This window comes from Anolis sagrei, chromosome 5 (genome assembly GCF_037176765.1).
Source record: "Anolis sagrei isolate rAnoSag1 chromosome 5, rAnoSag1.mat, whole genome shotgun sequence".
In the NCBI taxonomy this organism is placed as follows: domain Eukaryota; kingdom Metazoa; phylum Chordata; class Lepidosauria; order Squamata; family Dactyloidae; genus Anolis; species Anolis sagrei.
The window spans coordinates 3,896,052-3,918,659 of record NC_090025.1 but is presented as its reverse complement, the minus strand read 5'-3'; the positions used below and the strand labels follow the sequence as shown (position 1 = coordinate 3,918,659).

Sequence of the window (22,608 nt, the reverse complement as noted above, 5' to 3'; positions counted from 1 at the left end):
AAGAAGAGAAGGCTGAGAGGAGACATGATAGCCATGTATAATAAATATGTGAGAGGAAGCCACAGGGAGGAGGAGGGAGCAAGCTTGTTTTCTGCTTCCCTGGAGACTAGGATGCAATGGAACAATGGCTTCAAACTACAAGAGAGGAGATTCCATCTGAACACGAGGAAGAACTTCCTGACTGTGAGAGCCGTTCAGCAGTGGAACTCTCTGCCCCGGAGGGAGTGTGGTGGAGGCTCCTTTTTTGGAAGCTTTTAAGCAGAGGCTGGATGGCCATTTGTCAGGGGTGATTTGAATGCAATATTCCTGCTTCTTGGCAGAATGGGGGTGGACTGGATGGCCATGAGGTCTCTTCCAACTCTTTGATTCTATGATTCTATGATTTATTTATTTACTTCACTTGTATACCGCTCTTCTCAGCCATCAGGCGACTCAGAGCGGTTAACAACCAGTATCAACAACACAGTACAAAATCATTAATCATTTAAAACAGTAATATCAATTAATTAACATCAGAACATCAATACAACAATACGGAAAAACAACATTTATTATTATTATTATTATTATTATTATTATTATTATTATTAGCAGAGGGACATATGTTGGGAAGACAGGCGGACAAACGCCAGCATGCTGGAGGAAGCAAAGACCAGGAAAAGAGATTTAAAGGTGGGCGTAAAACTGTGGCATAGACACCGAGAACTGGGAAGCCCTGGCCCTTGAGTGCTCTGATTGGAGGTCAGCTGTGACTGGCAGTGCTGCAGAATTCAAAGAGGTACGAATGGAGGGTGAAAGGGGAAAACGTGCCAAGTGAAAGGCACGTCAAGCCAACCCTGACTGGAAGAATGTGTGGATCAAGTATAGGGTTCCACAGCCACCTACGAACCCATACCAAGACACTACACTTAGAGGACCATCATCCTCGATGTACGAGAGATTGCCTAAGTAAAGTAAGTAAGTAAGTAAGGATAGGGAAGGAGACCCAGTTGAGCAATTGCAGGGCTTTGGATGCAATTGTTGTTGCAACTAGGAAAAAGGGTTTATATATCTGTGGAATGACCAGGGAGGGACAAAGGACTCTTGTCTGCTGGAGCTAGGTGTGAAGGTTTCAACTGACCACCTTGATTAGCATTTGATGGCCTGGCAGTGCCTGGGGCAATCTTTTGTTGAGAGGTGATTAGATGTCCTTGTTTGTTTCCTCTCTGTTGTTTTGCTGTTGTCTGGGTCCTCGGAGGGGCTTCTGTCTGCCTCCACCACCCCCACCCCCCGCCCCCCACCCCAGGCTCCCCTTACCTCCATCAGAGGTGCCTTGCCACTCCTGGACAGGGAGCCTTCGCCCTCCTCCTCCTCCTGCTCCATGGCGCCAGGGCAGGTTGTCAGAAGGAAATGAGCTTATGGCTGGCCTCCCCGGAGTGGCCTTAATCCCAACCGGGTGGGAGGGGGTCACTGGCTTAGCGGAGGGAAGGCGGAGAGGTATGTTCTCCTCCTGCCCCTCCCCAACTCCCTCTCACCTGGCCAGGTGTGCAGGTGCTTCCTTTTCTTCCTTTTCATGGTTTCCTCCTTTCTGTTGCAATTGTTTACATGCTTGTGGGTTTCAATGGCTTCTCTGTGTAGGCTGGCAGAGTGGTCAAGCATGTCTGCGTTCTCCTATAATATGCCGTGTTCCAAGTTGGTTCATCAGGTGCTCTGCTATGGCTGACTTCTCTGCTTCAGTGCCTTTCATGTTCCTTGATTTGTGTCTGGGCAATGCTGCTGCATATGGAAATCACCTATCGGACAGATAGATGATTTAATCTCAGCAGACTGAAAGCCAAAACCAAGGTTACAGCATCTATTATAGAACTCCAGTATGCTGATGACAACGTCATCTCATAGAATCATAGAATCAAAGAGTTGGAAGAGACCTCATGGGCCATCCAGTCCAACCCCATTCTGCCAAGAAGCAGGAATATTGCATTCAAATCACCCCTGACAGATGGCCATCCAGCCTCTGCTTAAAAGCTTCCAAAGAAGGAGCCTCCACCACACTCCGGGGCAGAGAGTTCCACTGCTGAACGGCTCTCACAGTCAGGAAGTTCTTCCTAATGTTCAGATGGAATCTCCTCTCAGTTTCCATGGCTGAGCAGAGATTTGAACCCTTGTCTCTGGTTGTAATCTAGCGCTCAAGCACTACACTATACTGGGTAACCCAAAATGATTCCCCCCTCCCCAAATCTACCCTAAACAGTGTAGAAGGGGTCGAGATGGAGGGAAGTCAGACCTCACCTGGAATAATCCTGTGTTCAGTTCTGGGCAACAACATTCAGGTAGTAGGCTTGGGCAATCCATGGTTCTAAATGGTTCTAAAGTACTTACAAAACTAAAGTTCTGGTGGTGAAAATTTCAGAACTCTAACAAAACTCTCAAAATTTCATAATAAATGGCAGTTCCTAATTGGTTCTGTCATTAAAATCACTAATAATGAAATAATAGTTAAATTTTGAAAGTTTTGTTAGAGTTCTGAAATTTTCACCACCAGAACTTTAGTTTTGTAAGTACTTTAGAACCATTTAGAACCGTGGATTGCCCAAGCCTATCAGGTAGGATGTTGACAAGCTGCATCATGTCCAGAGAAAGGCAACCGAAATGATCAAAGGTTTGGAAACCAAGCCCTAAGAGAAGCAGCTGAGGGAGCGAGGAGTGTTCTACTTGGAGGAGAGACTTACTTACATGTCTCCTCTCAGCCTTCTCTTCTTCAGGCTAAACATGCCCAGCTCTTTATGCCGCTCCTCATAGGGCTTGTTCTCCAGACCCTTGATCATTTTACTCGCCCTCCTCTAGACACTTTCCAGCTTGTCAATATCTCTCTTCAATTGCGCTGCCCAGAATTGGACACAGTATTCCAGGTGTGGTCTAACCAAGGCAGAATAGAGGGGTAGTATGACTTTCCTGGACCTAGACACTATACTCCTACTGATGCAGGCCAAAATCCCATTGGCCTTTTTGCTGCCCTTTTAATTGTTTTTAATGTCCCTGGCAAGCCTTAGCTCGTTTTGTGCTTTAGCATTGCGGACCTTTTCCCTATAGGAGTTGGCTTTGTGTTTGAATTCTTCTTTGGTGATTTCTCCCTTTTTCCACTTCTTGTGCATGTCTCTTTTGAGTACTTAGGCGATCCCTCGTTGGACGAGTAAGATGGTCTTCCATTATGGATTTCCTTGTGGGTCCGTATGTGGCTGTGGAGCCCTATTCTTGCTCTGCATCTTCTTCCGCAGTGAGGGCATTGGTTTCCAGGTGGAAGGCGGTCCCGGTTGGGGTTGGCTTGACGCGCTTTCCTCCTGGCACGTTTCTCTCTTTCACCCTCCACTCGTGCCTCTTCAAATTCTGCAGCACTGCTGGTCACAGCTGTCCTCCAGCTGGAGCGCTCAAGGACCAGGGCTTCCCAGTTCTCAGTGTCTATGCCAGAGTTTTTAAGGTTGGCTTTGAGAGAAGGGGCCATCAGAGCCAGGTTTAAAGGTTGAGGAGCTACCAAGCTTGCTCTCTGTTGCTCCACAGACTAAGACACAATGGAGCCAGGGATTCAGAATGCAGGAAAAGAGATTCCTCCTAAACGTTAGGAAAAACTTCCTGATGGTAAGAGCTATTTGGCTGTTGCCTGAGAGTATGTTTCTAAAGAAAGACTGAGTGGCCTTCTGTCAGGAATGCTTGGGTGGTGTCTTCCTACCTGGCAGAATGGAGTTGGGTTGCCTTTAGGGGGTCTCTTCTATGATTTTTGGAGGGACCCCAAGGGATCATCTAGTCCCGTGATGGCGAACCTAAGACATGCGTGTCAGTACTGACTCGCGTAGCCATTTCTACTTAAATATGTAACTCCCTAATATTTAGGAAACATTGCAAAAATATTTAATTATTATTAATATTTAGGTAACATTGCAAAATAATATTGGTTTATTTAATTATTAAGTAAACGAATATTATTTTGCATTGTTTTCTAAATATAAAGGAGTTACATATTCAAATTAAATTAAGTGATAAATAATATTACTTTGCTATATTGCTCAAATATTTCAGAATGGTAAATTGAATTTTAATTTGACATTTAATTTAATGCATTTTAAATATTTTTAATATATGCCTTAATATATATATATATATATATATATATGCCTTAAATGAAATGGTAAATTAAATATTAAAATATTATTTTGCAATGTTACTTTCTTATTATTGCATTATTATTATTAGAAATACATTAAACAGCATATAAAATGCTAAAAATAAATTTAAATTAAATTAAAAATAAATAATATTTTGTTGGGTTTTGTAAAATTATATTTTTATTAAACACTCCAAAAAGGATATTGTTTACATAAAGAGAGGTAGAGCAACATGATAAGAGAGAAAGTGGGAATTACAATTATATATTTTTTGCGAAATATTGGTTTTTTTCTTGAAGTGACACACCACCTGAATTATGCTCAGTTTTTTGGCGAATTTTGACACACCACACTCAAAAGGTTGCCCATCACTGATCTAGTCTATTCTCCATATGCCAAGCAGTAATGCAAGCCCCTTGTTGTGCAGTGGATTAAACCACTGAACTGCTGAACTTGCTGATTGAAAGGTTGCGGATTCGAATCTGGGGAGTGGGGTGAGCTCCCACTGTTAGCCCCAGCTCCTGCCAACCTAGCAGTTTGAAAACATATAAATGTGAGTAGGTCAATAAATACCGCTCCAGCGGGAAGGTAAGGGCCATGCAGGCGACATCACTTTGGAGGTGTCTACGGGCAACGCCGGCTATATGGCTTAGAAATGGAGATGAGCACCAACCCCCAGTTTTGAACACAAGTGAGTTTAATGTCAGTGTAAGGGATCACAGGTTTAGGGTGCGGGGTCCCTTTTCGAAGAAATCCACAGAGTCCAATAGGTTCAGGTAAGACACCGTTTATTCAAGGTGATCAGCATGAGGCAGACAGACAGCACTTTTGTGAGTACTTCCACAGACTGCCGCCCCCCTCCTCTGTTTTTGCTGACCTTTATACTCAAGTAATACAAGGGTTCTTTGGTCATGGAAAGTACTCTCTTTCCAACCCCCCTCCCTTGACCTTTTGATGGAAAGTACCTTCTTGCACTGCAGACTTTGCGCTTAACCACAACCTTTGCACTTAACCACAACCCAACTTCCTATGTAAGCTCGAACTTTGTATGACCTCTACATGTCACCCCTTGTTTTTAAAACATTTTTTTCCCTGTTGCTCCTTTTTTTTACAGAGAAAGGGTACATTTCTTATGTTTGTTTACTAAAAGCTTTAGCCATTACTAATGTCACTCAAAGACCCTTTCATCAGGGGAAAACCTTTACCTTTAATGCAAACCATACTGCTCTCACTACTAAAAGAATACCGCATATGTAGACTTTCCAATTGCCCCATGTTGAAGTCACTGGTTCAAAAGGCCCTATCTGCTTTCATGGTCTTTACCCCCATTGGTCAGTAAACGAAAATACAATTTCACCATACTCTGTATACTCCCCCCTGGGCACACAGAGGACTGGGCGACTTGGAAGGCGCTGAACAGACTGCGCTCGGGCACCACAAGATGCAGAGCCAACCTCAAGAAATTGGGCCACAAAGTGGAATCCTCGACATGCGAGTGTGGAGAAGAGCAAACCACTGACCACCTGCTGCAATGCAACCTGAGCCCTGCCACATGCACAATGGAGGACCTTCTTGCAGCAACACCAGAGGCACTCCAAGGGGACAGATACCGGTCAAAGGACCACAAAGGATGTGGTTAGACCACATCTGGAATATTGTGTCCAATTCTGGGCACCACAATTCAAGAGAGATATTGACTCTAAGCTGGAATGTGTCCAGAGGAGGGCGACTAAAATGATCAAGGGTCTGGAGAACAAGCCCTATGAGGAGCGGCTTAGGGAACTGGGCATGTTTAGCCTGAAGAAGAGAAGGCTGAGAGGAGATATGATAGCCATGTATAAATATGTGAGAGGAAGCCACAGGGAGGAGGGAGCAAGCTTGTTTTCTGCTTCCCTGGAGATTAGGACAAAATGGAACAATGGCTTCAAACTACAAGAGAGGAGATTCCATCTGAACATGAGGAAGAACTTCCTGACTGTGAGAGCCGTTCAGCAGTGGAACTCTCTGCCCCGGAGTGTGGTGGAGGCTCCTTCTTTGGAAGCTTTGAAGCAGTGGCTGGATGGCCATTTGTCAGGGGTGATTTGAATGCAATATTCCTGCTTCTTGGCAGAATGGGGTTGGACTGGATGGCCCACGAGGTCTCTTCCAACTCAAGGATTAACTTCCTGACTGTGAGAGCCGTTCAGCAGTGGAACTCTCTGCCCCGGAGTGTGGTGGAGGCTCCTTCTTTGGAAGCTTTGAAGCAGAGTCTGGATGGCCATCTGTCAGGGGTGATTTGAATGCAATATTCCTGCTTCTTGGCAGAATGGGGTTGGACTGGATGGCCCACGAGGTCTCTTCCAACTCAAGGATTAACTTCCTGACTGTGAGAGCCGTTCAGCAGTGGAACTCTCTGCCCCGGAGTGTGGTGGAGGCTCCTTCTTTGGAAGCTTTGAAGCAGAGGCTGGATGGCCATCTGTCAGGGGTGATTTGAATGCAATATTCCTGCTTCTTGGCAGAATGGGGTTGGACTGGATGGCCCACGAGGTCTCTTCCAACTCAAGGATTAACTTCCTGACTGTGAGAGCCGTTCAGCAGTGGAACTCTCTGCCCCGGAGTGTGGTGGAGGCTCCTTCTTTGGAAGTTTTTAAGCAGAGGCTGGATGGCCATCTGTCAGGGGTGATTTGAATGCAATATTCCTGCTTCTTGGCAGAATGGGGTTGGACTGGATGGCCCACGAGGTCTCTTCCAACTCAAGGATTAACTTCCTGACTGTGAGAGCCGTTCAGCAGTGGAACTCTCTGCCCCGGAGTGTGGTGGAGGCTCCTTCTTTGGAAGCTTTGAAGCAGAGGCTGGATGGCCATCTGTCAGGGGTGATTTGAATGCAATATTCCTGCTTCTTGGCAGAATGGGGTTGGACTGGATGGCCCACGAGGTCTCTTCCAACTCAAGGATTAACTTCCTGACTGTGAGAGCCGTTCAGCAGTGGAACTCTCTGCCCCGGAGTGTGGTGGAGGCTCCTTCTTTGGAAGTTTTTAAGCAGAGGCTGGATGGCCATCTGTCAGGGGTGATTTGAATGCAATATTCCTGCTTCTTGGCAGAATGGGGGTGGACTGGATGGCCCAGGAGGTCTCTTCCAACTCTTTGATTCTATGATATCTATGATATGATATGACATTTAATCAACTACCAAGCTTGCAAATTTTGTGTTTTGTCTGTTTGTTTGCTTTGTTCTGTTAGAAATGCAATTTAATTTGACCGGTTGCCCTGACACGACAAATAAATACCATACTCGGTGCTCCTTATTCACATGAGAGCGGCCTTGGGTTCCAAGGCATACCCAACATCTTCTCACCAGGTGCCTCGTTATGGAGATAAACTGCCCTAGTCTCTGGTTGACAATTAGCACTCTTCCAAATTATATTTCAAGTGCAAAGCAATAAGACCAACCTATTGCTTACAATTGTAAAGTCTCAATAAAGCACAACAGCTTCAGCATATCATAATCCCAACATAGGGTGGTGACGCTCTATTTTGCGAGGCTCTGCTGCTCGCTAATTGGCTATTGTTCCATATCTCACATGCTTCTAATCGGCTATTGTCCTACATCCCATCTGCATGCGTGGCATCTGACAGGTGTTTGTCCACACGTTCTTGGCTTCCTTTCTTTAAAAAGGACAAAGTTCTTATGTTTGGCCAGACAGGGAGCTGTCCTTGGCACCAACTTTTTTTTTGTTGTGATTTCAACAGAAGGGAGAAAACCATGAAAATGAATACACACACACACACAGGCGCATAGAATCATAGAATCCAAGAGTTGGAAGAGACCTCCTGGGCCATCCAGTCCAACCCCATTCTGCCAAGAAGCAGGAATATTGCATTCAAATCACCCCTGACAGATGGCCATCCAGCCTCTGCTTAAAAGCTTCCAATGAAGGAGCCTCCACCACACTCCGGGGCAGAGAGTTCCACTGCTGAACGGCTCTCACAGTCAGGAAGTTATTCCTCATGTTCAGGTGGAATCTCCTCTCTTGTAGTTTGAAGCCATTGTTCTGCGTCCTAGTCTCCAAGGAAGCAGAAAACAAGTTGCTCCCTCCTCCCTGTGGCTTCCTCTCACATATTTATACATGGCTATCATATCTCCTCTCAGCCTTCTCTTCTTCAGGCTAAACATGCCCAGTTCCTTAAGCCGCTCCTCATAGGGCTTGTTCTCCAGACCTTTTATCATTTTAGTCACTCTCCTCTGGACACATTCCAGCTTGTCAATATCTCTCTTGAATTGTGGTGCCCAGAATTGGACACAATATTCCAGGTGTGGTCTAACCAAAGCGGAATAGAGGGGTAGCATTACTTCCTTAGATCTAGACACTAGGCTCCTCTTGATGCAGGCCAAAATCCCATTGGCTTTTTTTGCCGCCACATCACATTGTTGGCTCATGTTTAACTTGTTGTCCACGAGGACTCCAAGATCTTTTTCACACGTCCTGCTCTCGAGCCAGGCATTGTCCCCCATTCTGTAACTTTGCATTTCGTTTTTCCTGCCAAAGTGGAGTATCTTGCACTTGTCACTGTTGAACTTCATTTTGTTACTTTTGGCCCATCTCTCTAACCTGTCAAGATCGTTTTGAATCCTGCTCCTGTCCTCTGGAGTGTTGGCTCTCCCTCCCAATTTAGTGTCGTCTGCAAACTTGATGATCCTACCTTCTGGCCCTTCATCTAAGTCATGAATGAAGATCCTGATCAGGACCGGGCCCAGGATGGAACCCTGCTGATGGCACTCCACTTGTCACTTCTTTCCAGGATGAAGAGGAAGCATTAGTGAGCACTCTGTGTTCGTCCACTTAACCAATTCCAGATCCACCTCACCGTAGTTTTGCCTCTCCCACATTGGACTAGTTTCCTTGCCAGAAGGTCATGGGGGACCTTGTCAAAGAAGGCCTTCCTGAAATCCAGGTACGCTCCATCCACGGCATTCCCCGCATCTACCCAGCTTGTATGCTGGCCTTCCGAAGTCAACGACCCAGAAGATTCGGATGGTCCAAAATGCGGCAGCCAGGCTGCTAGCGGGATCATCTCTAAGATCCCATATGACACCGATTCTGCAACAACTGCATTGGCTACCAAGAGAACATCGGATCTCTTACAAGATCCTGATCCTGACATTTAGAGCTCAAAATGGCCAAGGACCTTTATATCTCAGGGACCTCCTCATTCCTTTTCCCCATCAGTGGTCACCTTGATCCACCCAGGAAAATCTCCTATACATACCGGGTCCTAGGGAGGCACATTTGGAAGCTACAAGGCATCGTAGAGCTTTTTCGATCTATGCTCCATTTCTGTGGAACTCATTGCCTCCATATATTAGAGCAATGTCGGAGTTGCGACCTTTTGCAAATCACCCCTGACAGATGGCCATCCAGCCTCTGCTTAAAAGCTTCCAAAGAAGGAGCCTCCACCACACTCCAGGGCAGAGAGTTCCACTGCTGAACGGCTCTCACAGTCAGGAAGTTCTTCCTCATGTTCAGATGGAATCTCCTCTCTTGTAGTTTGATGCCATTGCTCCATTGCGTCCTAGTCTCCAAGGAAGCAGAAAGGAAGCTTGCTCCCTCCTCCCTGTGGCTTCCTCTCACATATTTATACACAGCTATCATATCTCCACTCAGCCTTCTCTTCCTCAGGCTAAACATGCCCAGCTCCTTAAGCCGCTCCTCATAGGGCTTGTTCTCAATGGTCCTCCAACATCAACTCCGCTGGGTCGGCCATGTTGTCCGGATGCCTGACCACCGTCTCCCAAAGCAGTTGCTCTACTCTGAACTTAAGAACGGAAAATGGAAAGTTGGTGGGCAGGAAAAGAGATTGAAAGATGGGCTCAAAGCCAACCTTAAAAACTCTGGCATAGACACTGAGAACTGGAAAGCCCTGGCCCTTGAGTGCTCCCGCTGGAGGTCAGCTGTGACCAGCAGTGCTGCGGATTTCGAGGAGGCACGAGTGGAGGGTGAAAGAGAGAAACGTGCCAGGAGGAAGGCGCATAGAATCATAGAATCAAAGAGTTGGAAGACACCTCCTGGGCCATCCTCCAGTCCAACCCCATTCTGCCAAGAGGCAGGAACATTGCATTTAAATCACCCCTGTCAGATGGCCATCCAGCCTCTGCTTAAAAGTTTCCAAAGAAGTAGCCTCCACCACACTCCAGGGCAGAGAGTTCCACTGCTGAATGGCTCTCACAGTCAGGAAGTTCTTCTTCGTGTTCAGGTGGAATCTCCTCTCTTGTAGTTTGAAGCCATTGTTCCATTGTGTCCTAGTCTCCAGGGAAGCAGAAAGGAAGCTTGCTCCCTCCTCCCTGTGGCTTCCTCTCACATATTTATACATGGCTATCACGTCTCCTCTCAGCGTTCTCTTCTTCAGGCTAAACATGCCCATCTCCTTAAGCCGCTCCTCGTAGGGCTTGTTCTCCAGACCCTTGATCTGCTCCCTCCTCCCTGTGGCTTCCTCTCACATATTTATACATGGCTATCATGTCTCCTCTCAGCGTTCTCTTCTTCAGGCTAAACATGCCCATCTCCTTAAGCCGCTCCTCGTAGGGCTTGTTCTCCAGACCCTTGATCATTTGAGTCGCCCTCCTCTGGACACATTCCAGCTTGTCAATATCTCTCTTGAATTGTGGTGCCCAGAATTGGACACAATATTCCAGGTGTGGTCTAACCAAAGCGGAATAGAGGGGTAGCCATCAAGCCAACCCTGACCGGGACCGCCTTCCACCTGGAAACCAATGCCTTCACTGTGGGAGAAGATGCGGGTCAAGAATAGGGCTCCACAGCTACCTACGGACCCACAAAAATAGTCATCAAGGAAGACCATCTTAATCGTCCAACGAGGGATCGCCTAAGAACTATAAATCCCAGCAACTACAACTCCCAAATGACAAAATCATATTTTTTTTTTTGAGTGATGGTCACTCCTTGTGCTATGAGACGTTTCGTTGCCAAATTTGGTGTGATTTCGTTCATTGGTTCTTTTGTTTTTAAGGTACTCATTATGCACAGAGCAATTTTTATATATATAGATTTTTTTTATTTGTCGTGTCAGAGTAACCAGTCCATTATATTACATTTCTAACAGAACAAAGCAAACAAACAGAAAAATACACAACTTGTGAGTTTGGTAGTTGGTTAAATGTCCTTTGACCAGTATCTGGCCACTTGGAGTGCCTCTGATGTTGCTGCAAGAAGGTCCTCCATTGTGCATCATGTGGCTGGGCTCAGGTGGCATTGCAGCAGCTGGTCAGTGGTTTGCTCTTCTCCGCACTCGCATGTCGAGGATTCTACTTTGTGGCCCCATTTCTGAAGGTTGGCTCTGCATCTCGTGGTGCCAGAGCGCAGTCTGTTCAGCGCCTTCCAAATCACCCAGTCCTCTGTGTGCCCAGGAGGGAGTCTCTTGTTTGGTATCAGCCATTGGTTGAGGTTCTGGGTTTGAGCCTGCCACTTTTGGACTCTTGCTTGCTGAGGTGTTCCAGCGAGTATCTCTGTAGATCTTAGAAAACTATGTCTGGATTTAAGTCGATGTGCTGGCTGATACCCAAACAGGGGATGAGCTGGAGATGTCTCTGCCTTGGTCCTTTCACTATTGGCTGCCACTTCCCGGCGGATGTCAGGTGGTGCAATACCGGCTAAGCAGTGTAATTTCTCCAGTGGTGTAGGGCGCAGGCACCCTGTGATAATGCGGCATGTCTCATTAAGAGCCACATCCACTGTTTTAGCGTGGTGAGATGTGTTCCACACTGGGCATGCGTACTCAGCAGCAGAGTAGCATAGCGTAAGGGCAGATGTCTTCACTGTGTCTGGTTGTGATCCCCAGGTTGTGCCAGTCAGCTTTCGTATGATATTGTTTCTAGCACCCACTTTTTGCTTGATGTTCCAGCAGTGCTTCTTGTAGGTGAGAGCACGGTCCAGAGTGGCTCCCAGGTATTTGGGTGCGCTGCAATGCTCCAGTGGGATTCATTCCCAGGTAATAATCCTCAGAGCTCAGGATGCTTGTCTGTTCTTGAGACGAAAGGCATATGTCTGTGTTTTAGATGCATTAGGGATCAGTTGGTTTTCCCTGTAATAGGCAGTAAGAGCTTCGGAGAGCTTCTGTTCTACCATCTCAAAGCTCCCTGCTTGAGTGGTGATGGCACGATCATCAGCATAGATGATGACTGGTTGCCCTGACACAACAAATAAATCCGGAAGCAGCGAGACTGCAATGCGAAGGGGCCGGCCGCCAGAGGGCGCTGCGGCTCGGCCGGAAGAGGCGGTTCCCGCGCGTTGTGCTCTCTGTCCTCCAGCGCCTCCTTCCGGCGCCCGCACTTCCGGTGTAGGCGTGTTCCGGCCTGCCATGGAGAGCAGCAGCAGCGGGGAGGAGGAAGGCGAGGAGGACTGGGAGCAGGCCTACCGCAGGCACCGCCGCCTCAGCCAGTTCGGAATCCCCTGCCGAGGTGAGGAATTAGGCCAGGAAGCCTGGGCCACCTTGGGCCCTCCCTCCAGGGGCTTTGGACTACAACTCCCACCATTCCTAGCAACCTAGATTAAGGAAATGCAACAGGAAATACATTCACTCCTACCTCCAACAGACAAGAGTTCTTTCTCCCACCCTGGACATTATTCCACAGGTATATAAACCCCATTTTGGGTTGCTGTCAGTTTTTCAAGTTGTCTAGCCATGTTCCAGAAGCATTCTCTCCTGATATTTCTCCCACATCCATGGCAGGCACCCTCAGAGATTGTGAGGTCTGTTGCAAACTAGGAAAATGGGGTTTGTATTGACAAAGGCTTCCGTGGCCAGAAACACTGGGTTGCTGTGAGTTTCCCAGGCTGTCTGGCCATGTCCCCGAAGCATTCTCTCCTGACATTTCGCCCACATCTATGGCAGGCATCCTCAGAGGTTGTGAGGTCTGTTGGAAACTGTGTAAGTGGAATGTCCAGGGTGGGAGAAAGAACACTTTTGTCTGTTTGTGGTTGGTAAGAAGCCAGACCTTGAAACTGCTAGGCCATTAAATGCTAATCAAGGTGGCCAATTGCAACATTCACACTTGCCTCCAGCAGACAAGAGTTCTTTCTCCCACCCTGGACATTATTCCACAGATATATAAACCCCATTTTGGGTTGCTGTCGGTTTTTAAAGTTGTCTAGCCATGTTCCAGAAGCATTCTCCCCTGATATTTCTCCCACATCCATGACAGGCATCCTCAGAGGTTGTGAGGTCTGTTGGAAACTAAGCAAGTGAAGTTTATGTGTCTGGAATGTCCAGGGTGGGGAAAAGAACACTTTTGTCTGTTTGTGGTAGGTAAGAAGCCAGACCTTGAAACTGCTAGACTATTAAATGCTAATCAAGGTGGCCAATTGCAACATTCACACTTGCCTCCAACAGACAAGAGTTCTTTCTCCCACCCTGGACATTATTCCACAGGTATATAAACCCCATTTTGGATGGCTGTGAGTTTCCCAGGCTGTCTGCCCATGTTCCAGAAGCATTTTCTCCTGATATTTCTCCCACATCCATGGCAGGCATCCTCAGAGGTTGTGAGGTCTGTTGGAAATCAGGCAAGTGAAGTTTATGTGTCTGGAATGTCCAAGGTGGAAGAAAGAACATTTGTCTGGGTTGTTGTAGGTTTTTTTGGGCTATATGGCCGTGTTCTAGAGGCATTCTCTCCTGACGTTTCGCCTGCATCTATGGCAAGGATCCTCAGAGGTAGTGAGGTCTGTTGGAACTAGGAAAATGGGTTTATATATCTGTGGAATGACCAGGGTGGGACAAAGGACTCTTGTCTGCTGGAGCTAGGTGTGAATGTTTCAACTGACCATCTTGATTAGCATTTGATGGCCTGGCTGAGCCTGGGGGAATCTTTTGTTGAGAGGTGATTAGAGCTGTTCTAGAAGCATTCTCTACTGATATTTCTCCCACATCTATGGCAGGCATCCTCAGAGATTGTGAGGTCTGTTGGAAAGTAGGAAAATGGGTTTTGTATTGTCAAAGGCTTTCATGGTCAGAATCACTGGGTTGCTGTGAGTTTTCCAGGCTGTCTGGCCATGTTCCAGAAGCATTCTCTCCTGACATTTCACCCACATCTATGGCAGGTACCCTCAGAAGTTGTGAGGTCTGTTGGAAACTAGGTAAGTGAAATTTATGTGTCTGGAATGTCCAGGGTGGGAAAAAGAACACTTTTGTCTGTCTGTGCTAAGTAAGAAGCCAGACCTTGAAACTGCTAGGCCATTAAATGCTTCACTAGGTAAGTGAAATGTATGTGTCTGGAATGTCCAGGGTGGGAGAAAGAACACTTTTGTCTGTTTGTGCTAAGTAAGAAGCCAGACCTTGAAACTGCTAGGCCATTAAATGCTAATCAAGGTGGCCAGTTGCAACATTCACACTTGGCTCCAACAGACAAGAGTTCTTTTTCCCACCCTGGACATTATTCCATAGGTATATAAACCTCATTTTGGGTTGCTGTGAGTTTTCTGGGCTGCCTGGCCATGTTCCAGAAGCATTCTCTCACATTTCGCCCACATCTATGGCACGCATCCTCAGAGGTTGTGAGGTCTGTTGGAAACTAGGAAAATGGGGTTTGTATTGTCAAAGGCTTTTGTGACCAGCCTGTGAGTTTCCCAGGCTGTCTGGCCATGTTCCAGAAGCATTCTCTCCTGACATTTCGCCCACATCTATGGCAGGCACCCTCAGAGGTTGTGAGGTCTGTTGGAAACTAGGTAAGTGAAATGTATGTGTCTGGAATGTCCAGGGTGGGAGGAAGAACACGTTTGTCTGTTTGTGGTAGGTAAGAAGCCAGACCTTGAAACTGCTAGGCCATTAAATACTAATCAAGGTGGCCAATTGCAACATTCACACTTCCCTCCAACAGACAAGAGTTCTTTCTCCCACCCTTGACATTATTCCACAGGTATATAAACCCCATTTTGGGTTGCTGTCATTTTTTCAGGTTGTCTAGCCATGTGCCAGAAGCATTCTCTCCTGACATTTCTTCCACATCTATGGCAGGCATCCTCAGAGGTTGTGAGGTCTGTTGGAAACTAGGCAAGTGGGGTTTATGTGTCTGTGGAATAATGTCCAGGGTGAGAATGCCTCTAGACATGCCTCTGCCCCGGAGTGTGGTGGAGGCTCCTTCTTTGGAGGCTTTTAAACAGAGGTTGGATGGCCATCTGTCAGGGGTGATTTGAATGCAATATTCCTGCTTCTTGGCAGAATGGGGTTGGACTGGATGGCCCAGGAGGTCTCTTCCAACTTTAGGATTCTTTGGTTCTACAAGTTAGATGTAATTAAAGCCTTAGTTGCCTTAGGCTAGAAGGACCAAAAGAAATTGAATACAACAACTTATAATAAATATTTATTCCAACCACCATGTCAGACTACACAGAGAAGCCATTGAAATACATAAGAAGCATGTGGACAATTTCAACAGAAAGGAGGAAACCATGAAAATGAACAAAATCTGGCTACCAGTATTTAAAAACTCCAAAATTACAACAGGACAACAACAGAGAGGAAGCAGGCGGGGACATCTAATTACCTCTCAACAAAAGTTTGCTCCAGACACAGTCAGGCCATCAAATGCTAATCAAGGTGATCAGTTGAAACATTCACAGCAAGCTCCAGCAGACAAGAGTCCTTTGCCCCACCCTGGTCATTCCACAGATATATAAACCCTTTCCCCTAGTTCCAACAGACCTCAATACTTCTGAGGATGCTTGCCACTGATGCAGGCGAAACGTCAGGAGAGAATGCCTCTAGACATGCCTCTGCCCCGGAGTGTGGTGGAGGCTCCTTCTTTGGAAGCTTTTAAGCAGAGGCTGGATGGCCATCTGTCAGGGGTGATTTGAATGCAATATTCCTGCTTCTTGGCAGAATGGGGTTGGACTGGATGGCCCAGGAGGTCTCTTCCAACTCTTGGATTCTATGATTCTATGATTCTAGACCATGGCCATACAGCCCGAAAAAACCTACAACAACCCAGTGATTCCGGCCACGAAAGCCTTCAACAATACAATAAATATTTAGTTGATTACCTGCTTCAAGACTATATTAATGAGCGAAAGGAAAAATTAGTGTAGGAAGGGCCAAATCAGAAAGACCTGGGAGGCAAAATGGAAAGGTCTTATTTCCAGAATAAAGCGTAAAGATAAATATAAGGACTTAAACAAGATTATGTGTTGTCGAAGGCTTATATGGCCGGAATCACTGGGTTGCTGTGAGTTTTCTGGACTGTATGGCCATGTTCCAGAATGCTACTGGAACATGGTCATACAGCCTAGGAAACTCACAGTAAACAAGATTATCCTCATGATTAAACAGTCATAATAAGTATAGCAAAATTAGTAAACTCTTCCCAGGGAGAGGGAAAAACTGGGTCCAGGATGAGGAAGAAAACAGAATGAGTAATAATAGTGTTCCATAAACACCAAAACAGCAAAATAGTTTAAAGAGTAAAATTCAATGCAGTAGGGCGTAACTCAATGTGATATCTGCAAATCTTGTAAGAGGTGCCCTGGAAAGGGCTTGGGCAACATAGAAAAGCATATCCGTTAGTTTCACTTTCTTTTGAGAACGTTAGGCTGATCGTTATGTATTACATTAATTAGACTTTTAGTTGCAGTCAGTTGTGATTATTATTAATTATTCATTTCTATCCCACTTTTTCCCATGGGTGCGGTTCATAGAATCATAGAATCAAAGAGTTGGAAGAGACCTCCTGGGCCATCCAGTCCAACCCCATTCTGCCAAGAAGCAGGAACATCGCATTCAAATAACCCCCAACAGATGGCCATCCAGCCTCTGCTTAAAAGCTTCCAAAGAAGGAGCCTCCACCACACACCGGGGCAGAGAGTTCCACTGCTGAACGGCTCTCACAGTCAGGAAGTTCTTCCTCATGTTCAGACGGAATCTCCTCTCTTGTAGTTTGAAGCCATTGCTCCGCGTCCTAGTCTCCAAGGAAGCAGAAAACAAGCTTGCTCCCTCCTGCCTGTGGCTTCCTCTCACATATTTATACATGGCTATCATATCTCCTCTCAGCCTTCTCTTCTTCAGGCTAAACATGCCCAGTTCCCCAAGCCGCTCCTCATAGGGCTTGTTCTCCAGACCCTTGATCATTTTAGTCGCCCTCCTCTGGACACATTCCAGCTTGTCAATATCTCTCTTGAATTGTGGTACCCAGAATTGGACACAATATTCCAGATGTGGTCTAACCAAAGCAGAATAGAGGGGTAGCATTACTTCCCTAGATCTAGACACTAGGCTCCTCTTGATGCAGGCCAAAATCCCATTGGCTTTTTTTGCTGCCACATCACATTCCTGGCTCATGTTTAACTTGTTGTCCACGAGGACTCCAAGATCTTTTTCACACGTACTGCTCTTGAGCCAGGCATTGTCCCCCATTCTGTATCTTTGCATTTCGTTTTTTCTGCCAAAGTGGAGTATCTTGCATTTGTCCCTGTTGAACTTCATTTTGTTAGTTTTGGCCCTTCATCTCTCTAATCTGTCAAGATCGTTTTGAATCCTGCTCCTGTCCTCTGGAGTCTTGGCTATCCCTCCCAATTTGGTGTCATCTGCAAACTTGATGGTCATGCCTTCTAGCCCTTCAAAGCAGCATTTCAATGGGAAGTGTGGGCGTGCTTTTGGCCGATGAGATAGGATTGTTGTTTCATGTGCTTTCAAGTCGTTTCAGACTTAGGTCAACCCTGAACAAGGGCCGGGTAAATGACCTTGGAGGGCCGTGTCCGGCCCTTGGGGACTCCTGCTTAGATCATGCATGGACAAATTTTGTTCCTCCAGGTTTTTTGGACTTCAACTCCCACAATTCCTAACAGCTAGTTCCAGTGTGCCTTTCCAGAATGGGAAACTCCCAGCATCATGTCCCGGACGCAATTTATTAGAGATTTAAGACTGTCTGCACATTGCACCTATCCTTTGTTGTTGTTCAGTCGTTCAGTCGTCTCCGACTCTTCGTGACCTCATGGACCAGTCCACGCCAGAGCTCCCTGTCGGCCGTCACCACCCCCAGCTGCTTCAAGGTCAGTCCAGTCACATCAAGGATGTCATCCATCCACCTTGCCCTTGGTCGGCCCCTCTTCCTTTTGCCTTCCACTTTCCCCAGCATAATAGTCTTCTCTAGGCTTTGCTGTCTCCTCATGATGTGGCCAAAGTACTTCAATTTTGTCTCTAGTATCTTTCCCTCCAGTGAGCAGTCGGGCTTTATTTCCTGGAGGATGGACTGCTTGGATCTTCTCGCAGTCCAAGGCACTCTCAGCACTTTCCTCCAACACCACAGCTCAAAAGCATCGATCTTCCTTCGCTCAGCCTTCCCTAAGGTCCAGCTCTCACATCCGTAGGTGACTACAAGGAAGACCATGGCTTGGACTAGGCAATGGATCTTGGTTGCCAGTCTAATGTCTCTGCTCTTTACTATTTTGTCAAGACTGGACATTGCTCTCCTCCCAAGAAGGAAGCGTCTTCTGATTTCCTGGCCACAGTCTGCATCTGCAGTCATCTTTGCACCTAGAAATACAAACCCTGTCACGGCCTCCACGATTTCTCCCTCTATTTTCCAGTTGTCAATCATTCTTGTTGCCATGATCTTGGTTTTTTTGATGTTTAGCTGCAACCCGGCTTTTGCGCTTTCTTCTTTCACCTTGATTAGAAGGCTCCTCAGCTCCTCCTCGCTTTCGGCCATCAGAGTGGTGTCATCTGCATATCTGAGGTTGTTAATGTTTCTTCCAGCCATTTTCACCCCAGCTTTGCATTCCTCAATCCCCGCACATCCTCGCATGATGTGTTCTGCGTACAAGTTCAAAAGGTTGGGTGAGAGGATGCAGCCTTGCCGGACGCCTTTCCCAATCTTGAACCAGTCTGTTGTTCCGTGGTCAGTTCTTACTGTTGCTACTTGGTCCTTGTACAGATTCCTCAGGAGAGAGGGAAAAATCCTACATTTCACCTGTCATGTCCAGCACTTTTAACTGTACCCATGACATTTGGCCCAGACCTAGTTTTTAAATGTGTCACGGTGTATTTTTTTATTGTTTATTGTTACTGCTTTAATGTTTTGATTTGCTTATGAGTTATATAATGTATTGCTATGTTGTTGTTTTATTGAAGGCCTTTTTAAGCCACATCAAGTCCTTCGGGAGATGTTAGCGGGGTACAAATAAAGTTAATAATAATAATAATAGTAGTAGTAGTAGTAGGCAGCTAAGAATGGTGAGAGTTGAAGTCCAAAACACCTGGAGGACCCAAGTTTGCCTGTGCCTGCCTTAGACCCTCCCCTCTTGAGTCTGTTAAAGTTCGCCTGCCAACTTCCCCGTCAGTTTGAACCAGTTCTCACTATCACTCCCTTCTCAAGCCAAGTCCTTTCTTATCAGTCCGTTCTCATGCTAGGCTTGCAGATGTCTAGATGTTTACCTCTCTCTCTCTGTGGCCTCAAAACTGGTATATGTAAGCTCTGACGTTCCAGCAACAGCAGATGAATCCATGACAAAGGCTGCACAAGGTTGGTGGGTCAACAGAAGGTCGCACATCATAAACACCATAGAAGATTGTTCTTCATTTTAATTATTGTATTGTTTTCAAGTGGGTTTTTTTGCACTACAAATAAGATATGTGCAGTTTGCATTTGAATTCATTCATATTTTTTCAAATTCTAATCTCGCCCTGCAACAGTTTGAGGGACTGTGACCTGGCCCTCTGTTTAAAAGGTTTGAGAACCCCTGGTCTAAGGGGTAGAAAAACTAGAGTTTCCGCGCATGTTCCTTATTCCTTATATGAGAGGAGATATGATAGCCATGTATAAATATATGAAAGGAAGCCACAGGGAGGAGGGAGCAAGCTTGTTTTCTGCTTCCATGGAGATTAGGACACAATGGAGCAATGGCTTCAAACTACAAGAAAGGAGATTCCGTCTGAACATGAGGAAGAACTTCCTGACTGTGAGAGCCGTTCAGCAGTGGAACTCTCTGCCCCGGAGTGTGGTGGAGGCTCCTTCTTTGGAAGCTTTTAAGCAGAGGCTGGATGGCCATCTGTCAGGGGTGCTTTGAATGCAATATTCCTGCTTCTTGGCAGAATGGGGTTGGACTGGATGGCCCATGAGGTCTCTTCCAACTCTTTGATTCTAAGATTCTATGAATGACATAGTTTTCCCCATGCAGCTTTGATGTAAAGCAGTGGTGCACAACCTGTGGCCTTCCAGGTGTTTGGTCCTTCCACTCCCAGAAACCCCAATTGCCAGCTTGTCCTCTGGCCAGCAACTGAGAGCTGAAGTCCTAAACGCCTGGAGGGTTGCTGGTTGTGCAAATCTGGTGTAGACAGAGGGATCCCCAGTTGCTCTGCTGCAGAAGAGTGATCTTTGCATCCTTCCCCAGCTACATTGCTCCCCTTTCCCCCAGAAGCTCATGCTTGCCACATGGCGGTCCTTTTGCAGACATCAGTAGAGAGATTTGCTGGTACTGTGAAGAAGAAGAAGATTGTTTTGGCTCCGAAGACTGGGAGGACTGCGGTGAGGAGCCAGAGGCAGAAGGCAAGGCCTGGGAGGACACACAGGGCACCTTCTGCGGATTCAAGAAGTCTTTCCTTTGCAAGCCGCCTTCTGCCCCTCAGCAGCCATCGCATCACAGCGATCCAGACTGCCAACTCCTGGACATCGTTCTGCCCCAGAAACAGCAGCTCACTGCTGAGGTGAGGCAAGTGGAGGCCTCCCTTGGGCTCATCCTTTTCCCCTTTGGGATTCCAACTGCAGGTGGAGGAGGGAGCTGAGAGCCCTTTGGTGTTGGCCATCTCTGCTGTCTTCCTCTTCTGCTCCTCCTTTCCCCCTTCTCTGTCCACGCAGAGAAGAATGTGTACTTATGACTACACACATGCGCCCTCCTCTTGTGGGCGAGGATCCCCGATCAGTGGTTTTCGTTCCCTTAGGAAGTGGAGAAAAACGCCGAAGAGTTAGTTGCAGAGGAGGAGCGGATCAAGAGGGAGGCGGAGAAAAAAAGGCAGAAGAAGAAGCAAAAGAAGAAGGTAGCACTCTTTCCGCAGCACGTTTCCGGGGGGTGGGACAGGCTCTGCCTGAGTGAGGTGCATGGGGCCCCAGTGAGCGGGACATTTCCTTCTCTGGGTTGTAGGTTTTTTCGGGCTATATGGCCATGTTCTAGAGGCATTTACTCCTGACGTTTCGCCTGCATCTCTGGCAAGCATCCTCAGAGGTAGTGAGGTCTGTTGGAACTAGGAAAAAGGGTTTATATATCTGTGGAATGAGCAGGGTGGGACAAAGGACTCTTGTCTGCTGGAGCTAGGTGGGAATGTTTCAACTGACCACCTTCATTAGCATTTGATTGCCTGGCAGTGTCTGGAGCAATCTTTTGTTGAGAGGTAATTAGATGTCCTTGTTCGTTTCCTCTCTGTTGTTGTGCTGTTCTAATGTTAGAGTTTTTTAAGACTGGTAGCCAGATTTTGTTCATTTTCATGGTTTCTTTCTGTTGAAATTGTCCACATGCTTCTTGTGGATTTCAGTGGCTTCTCTGTGTAGTCTGACAAGGAGGTTGTGAGAGTGGTCCAGCATGTCTGTGTTCTCAAATGATCTGCTGTGTCCAGGTTGGTTCATTGTGTGCTCTGCTATGTCTGACTTCTCTGGTTGAAGGAGTCTGCAGGGCCTTTCATGTTCCTTGATTCGTGTTTGGGAAATGCTGCTGCATTTGGGGGTCCCTATGGAGACTTGTTCATGGCTGCATGGTATATGGTAGACTCCTGCAGAAGTGAGAAGGATCCCTCTTGTCCATTGCTGAACGAATCTTTTGTTGAATTTTCTTGGTGGGTCTGTAGATAGTTTTACTGTAGAAAGATTCAGCCAGAGGGAAAGTGTTCTTGCCAGACATCAAGGGAACCACTGACCGCAGAGGGAAGCTGATGAGGAAACACAACATACAAACCACCTACAGACCCACCAAGAAAATCCAGAAATGCTTCGTTCAGCAAAAGACAAGAGGGATCCTCTCACTTCTGCAGGAGTCTCCCATATACCATGCAGCTGTGGACAAGAAGTCTCCATAGGGACCACCAAACGCAGCAGCAGCATTGCCCCAACACGAATCAAGGAACATGAAAGGCACGGCAGACTACTTCAACCAGAGAAGTCAGCCATAGCAGAGCACCTGATGAACCAGCCTGGACACAGCATATTATTTGAGAACACAGAAATGCTGGACCACTCTCACAACCACCATGTCAGGCCACACAGAGAAGCCATTGAAATACACAAGAAGCATGTGGACAATTTCAACAGAAAGGAGGAAACCATGAAAATGAACAAAATCTGGCTACCAGTATTAAAAAAAAACTCTAAAATTACAACTACAAAACAACAGAGAGGAAACAAACAAGGACATCTAATCACCTCTCAACAAAAGATTGCTCCAGACACTGCCAGGCAATCAAATGCTAATCAAGGTGATCAGTTGAAACATTCACACCTAGCTCCAGC

At 46.6% G+C, this 22,608-nt stretch overlaps 2 protein-coding genes across 4 annotated transcripts in view; one reads left to right on the top strand and one right to left on the bottom strand.

Annotated features, from left to right (window-relative positions):
- Positions 1-1,397, bottom strand: part of CCDC142 (coiled-coil domain containing 142) — a 36,003-nt gene extending 34,606 nt beyond the window's left edge. The window contains exon 1 of one of the 2 annotated variants that reach the window (XM_060779503.2): positions 1,297-1,397. In XM_060779503.2, the coding sequence (XP_060635486.2) occupies positions 1,297-1,362 (66 nt within the window). In that variant the 5' untranslated portion in view covers positions 1,363-1,397. The remainder of the gene's footprint in view (positions 1-1,296) is intronic. The other variant, XM_060779505.2, reaches the window with a different exon arrangement.
- Positions 1,398-12,444: 11,047 nt separating this feature from the next.
- TTC31 (tetratricopeptide repeat domain 31) overlaps positions 12,445-22,608 on the top strand; it is a 43,680-nt gene continuing 33,516 nt past the window's right edge. For both annotated transcript variants that reach the window (XM_067468453.1, XM_067468454.1), the window contains exons 1-3: positions 12,445-12,588; positions 20,566-20,819; positions 21,054-21,149. In XM_067468453.1, coding sequence (XP_067324554.1) covers positions 12,489-12,588; positions 20,566-20,819; positions 21,054-21,149 — 450 coding nt within the window. In that variant the 5' untranslated portion in view covers positions 12,445-12,488. The remainder of the gene's footprint in view (positions 12,589-20,565; positions 20,820-21,053; positions 21,150-22,608) is intronic.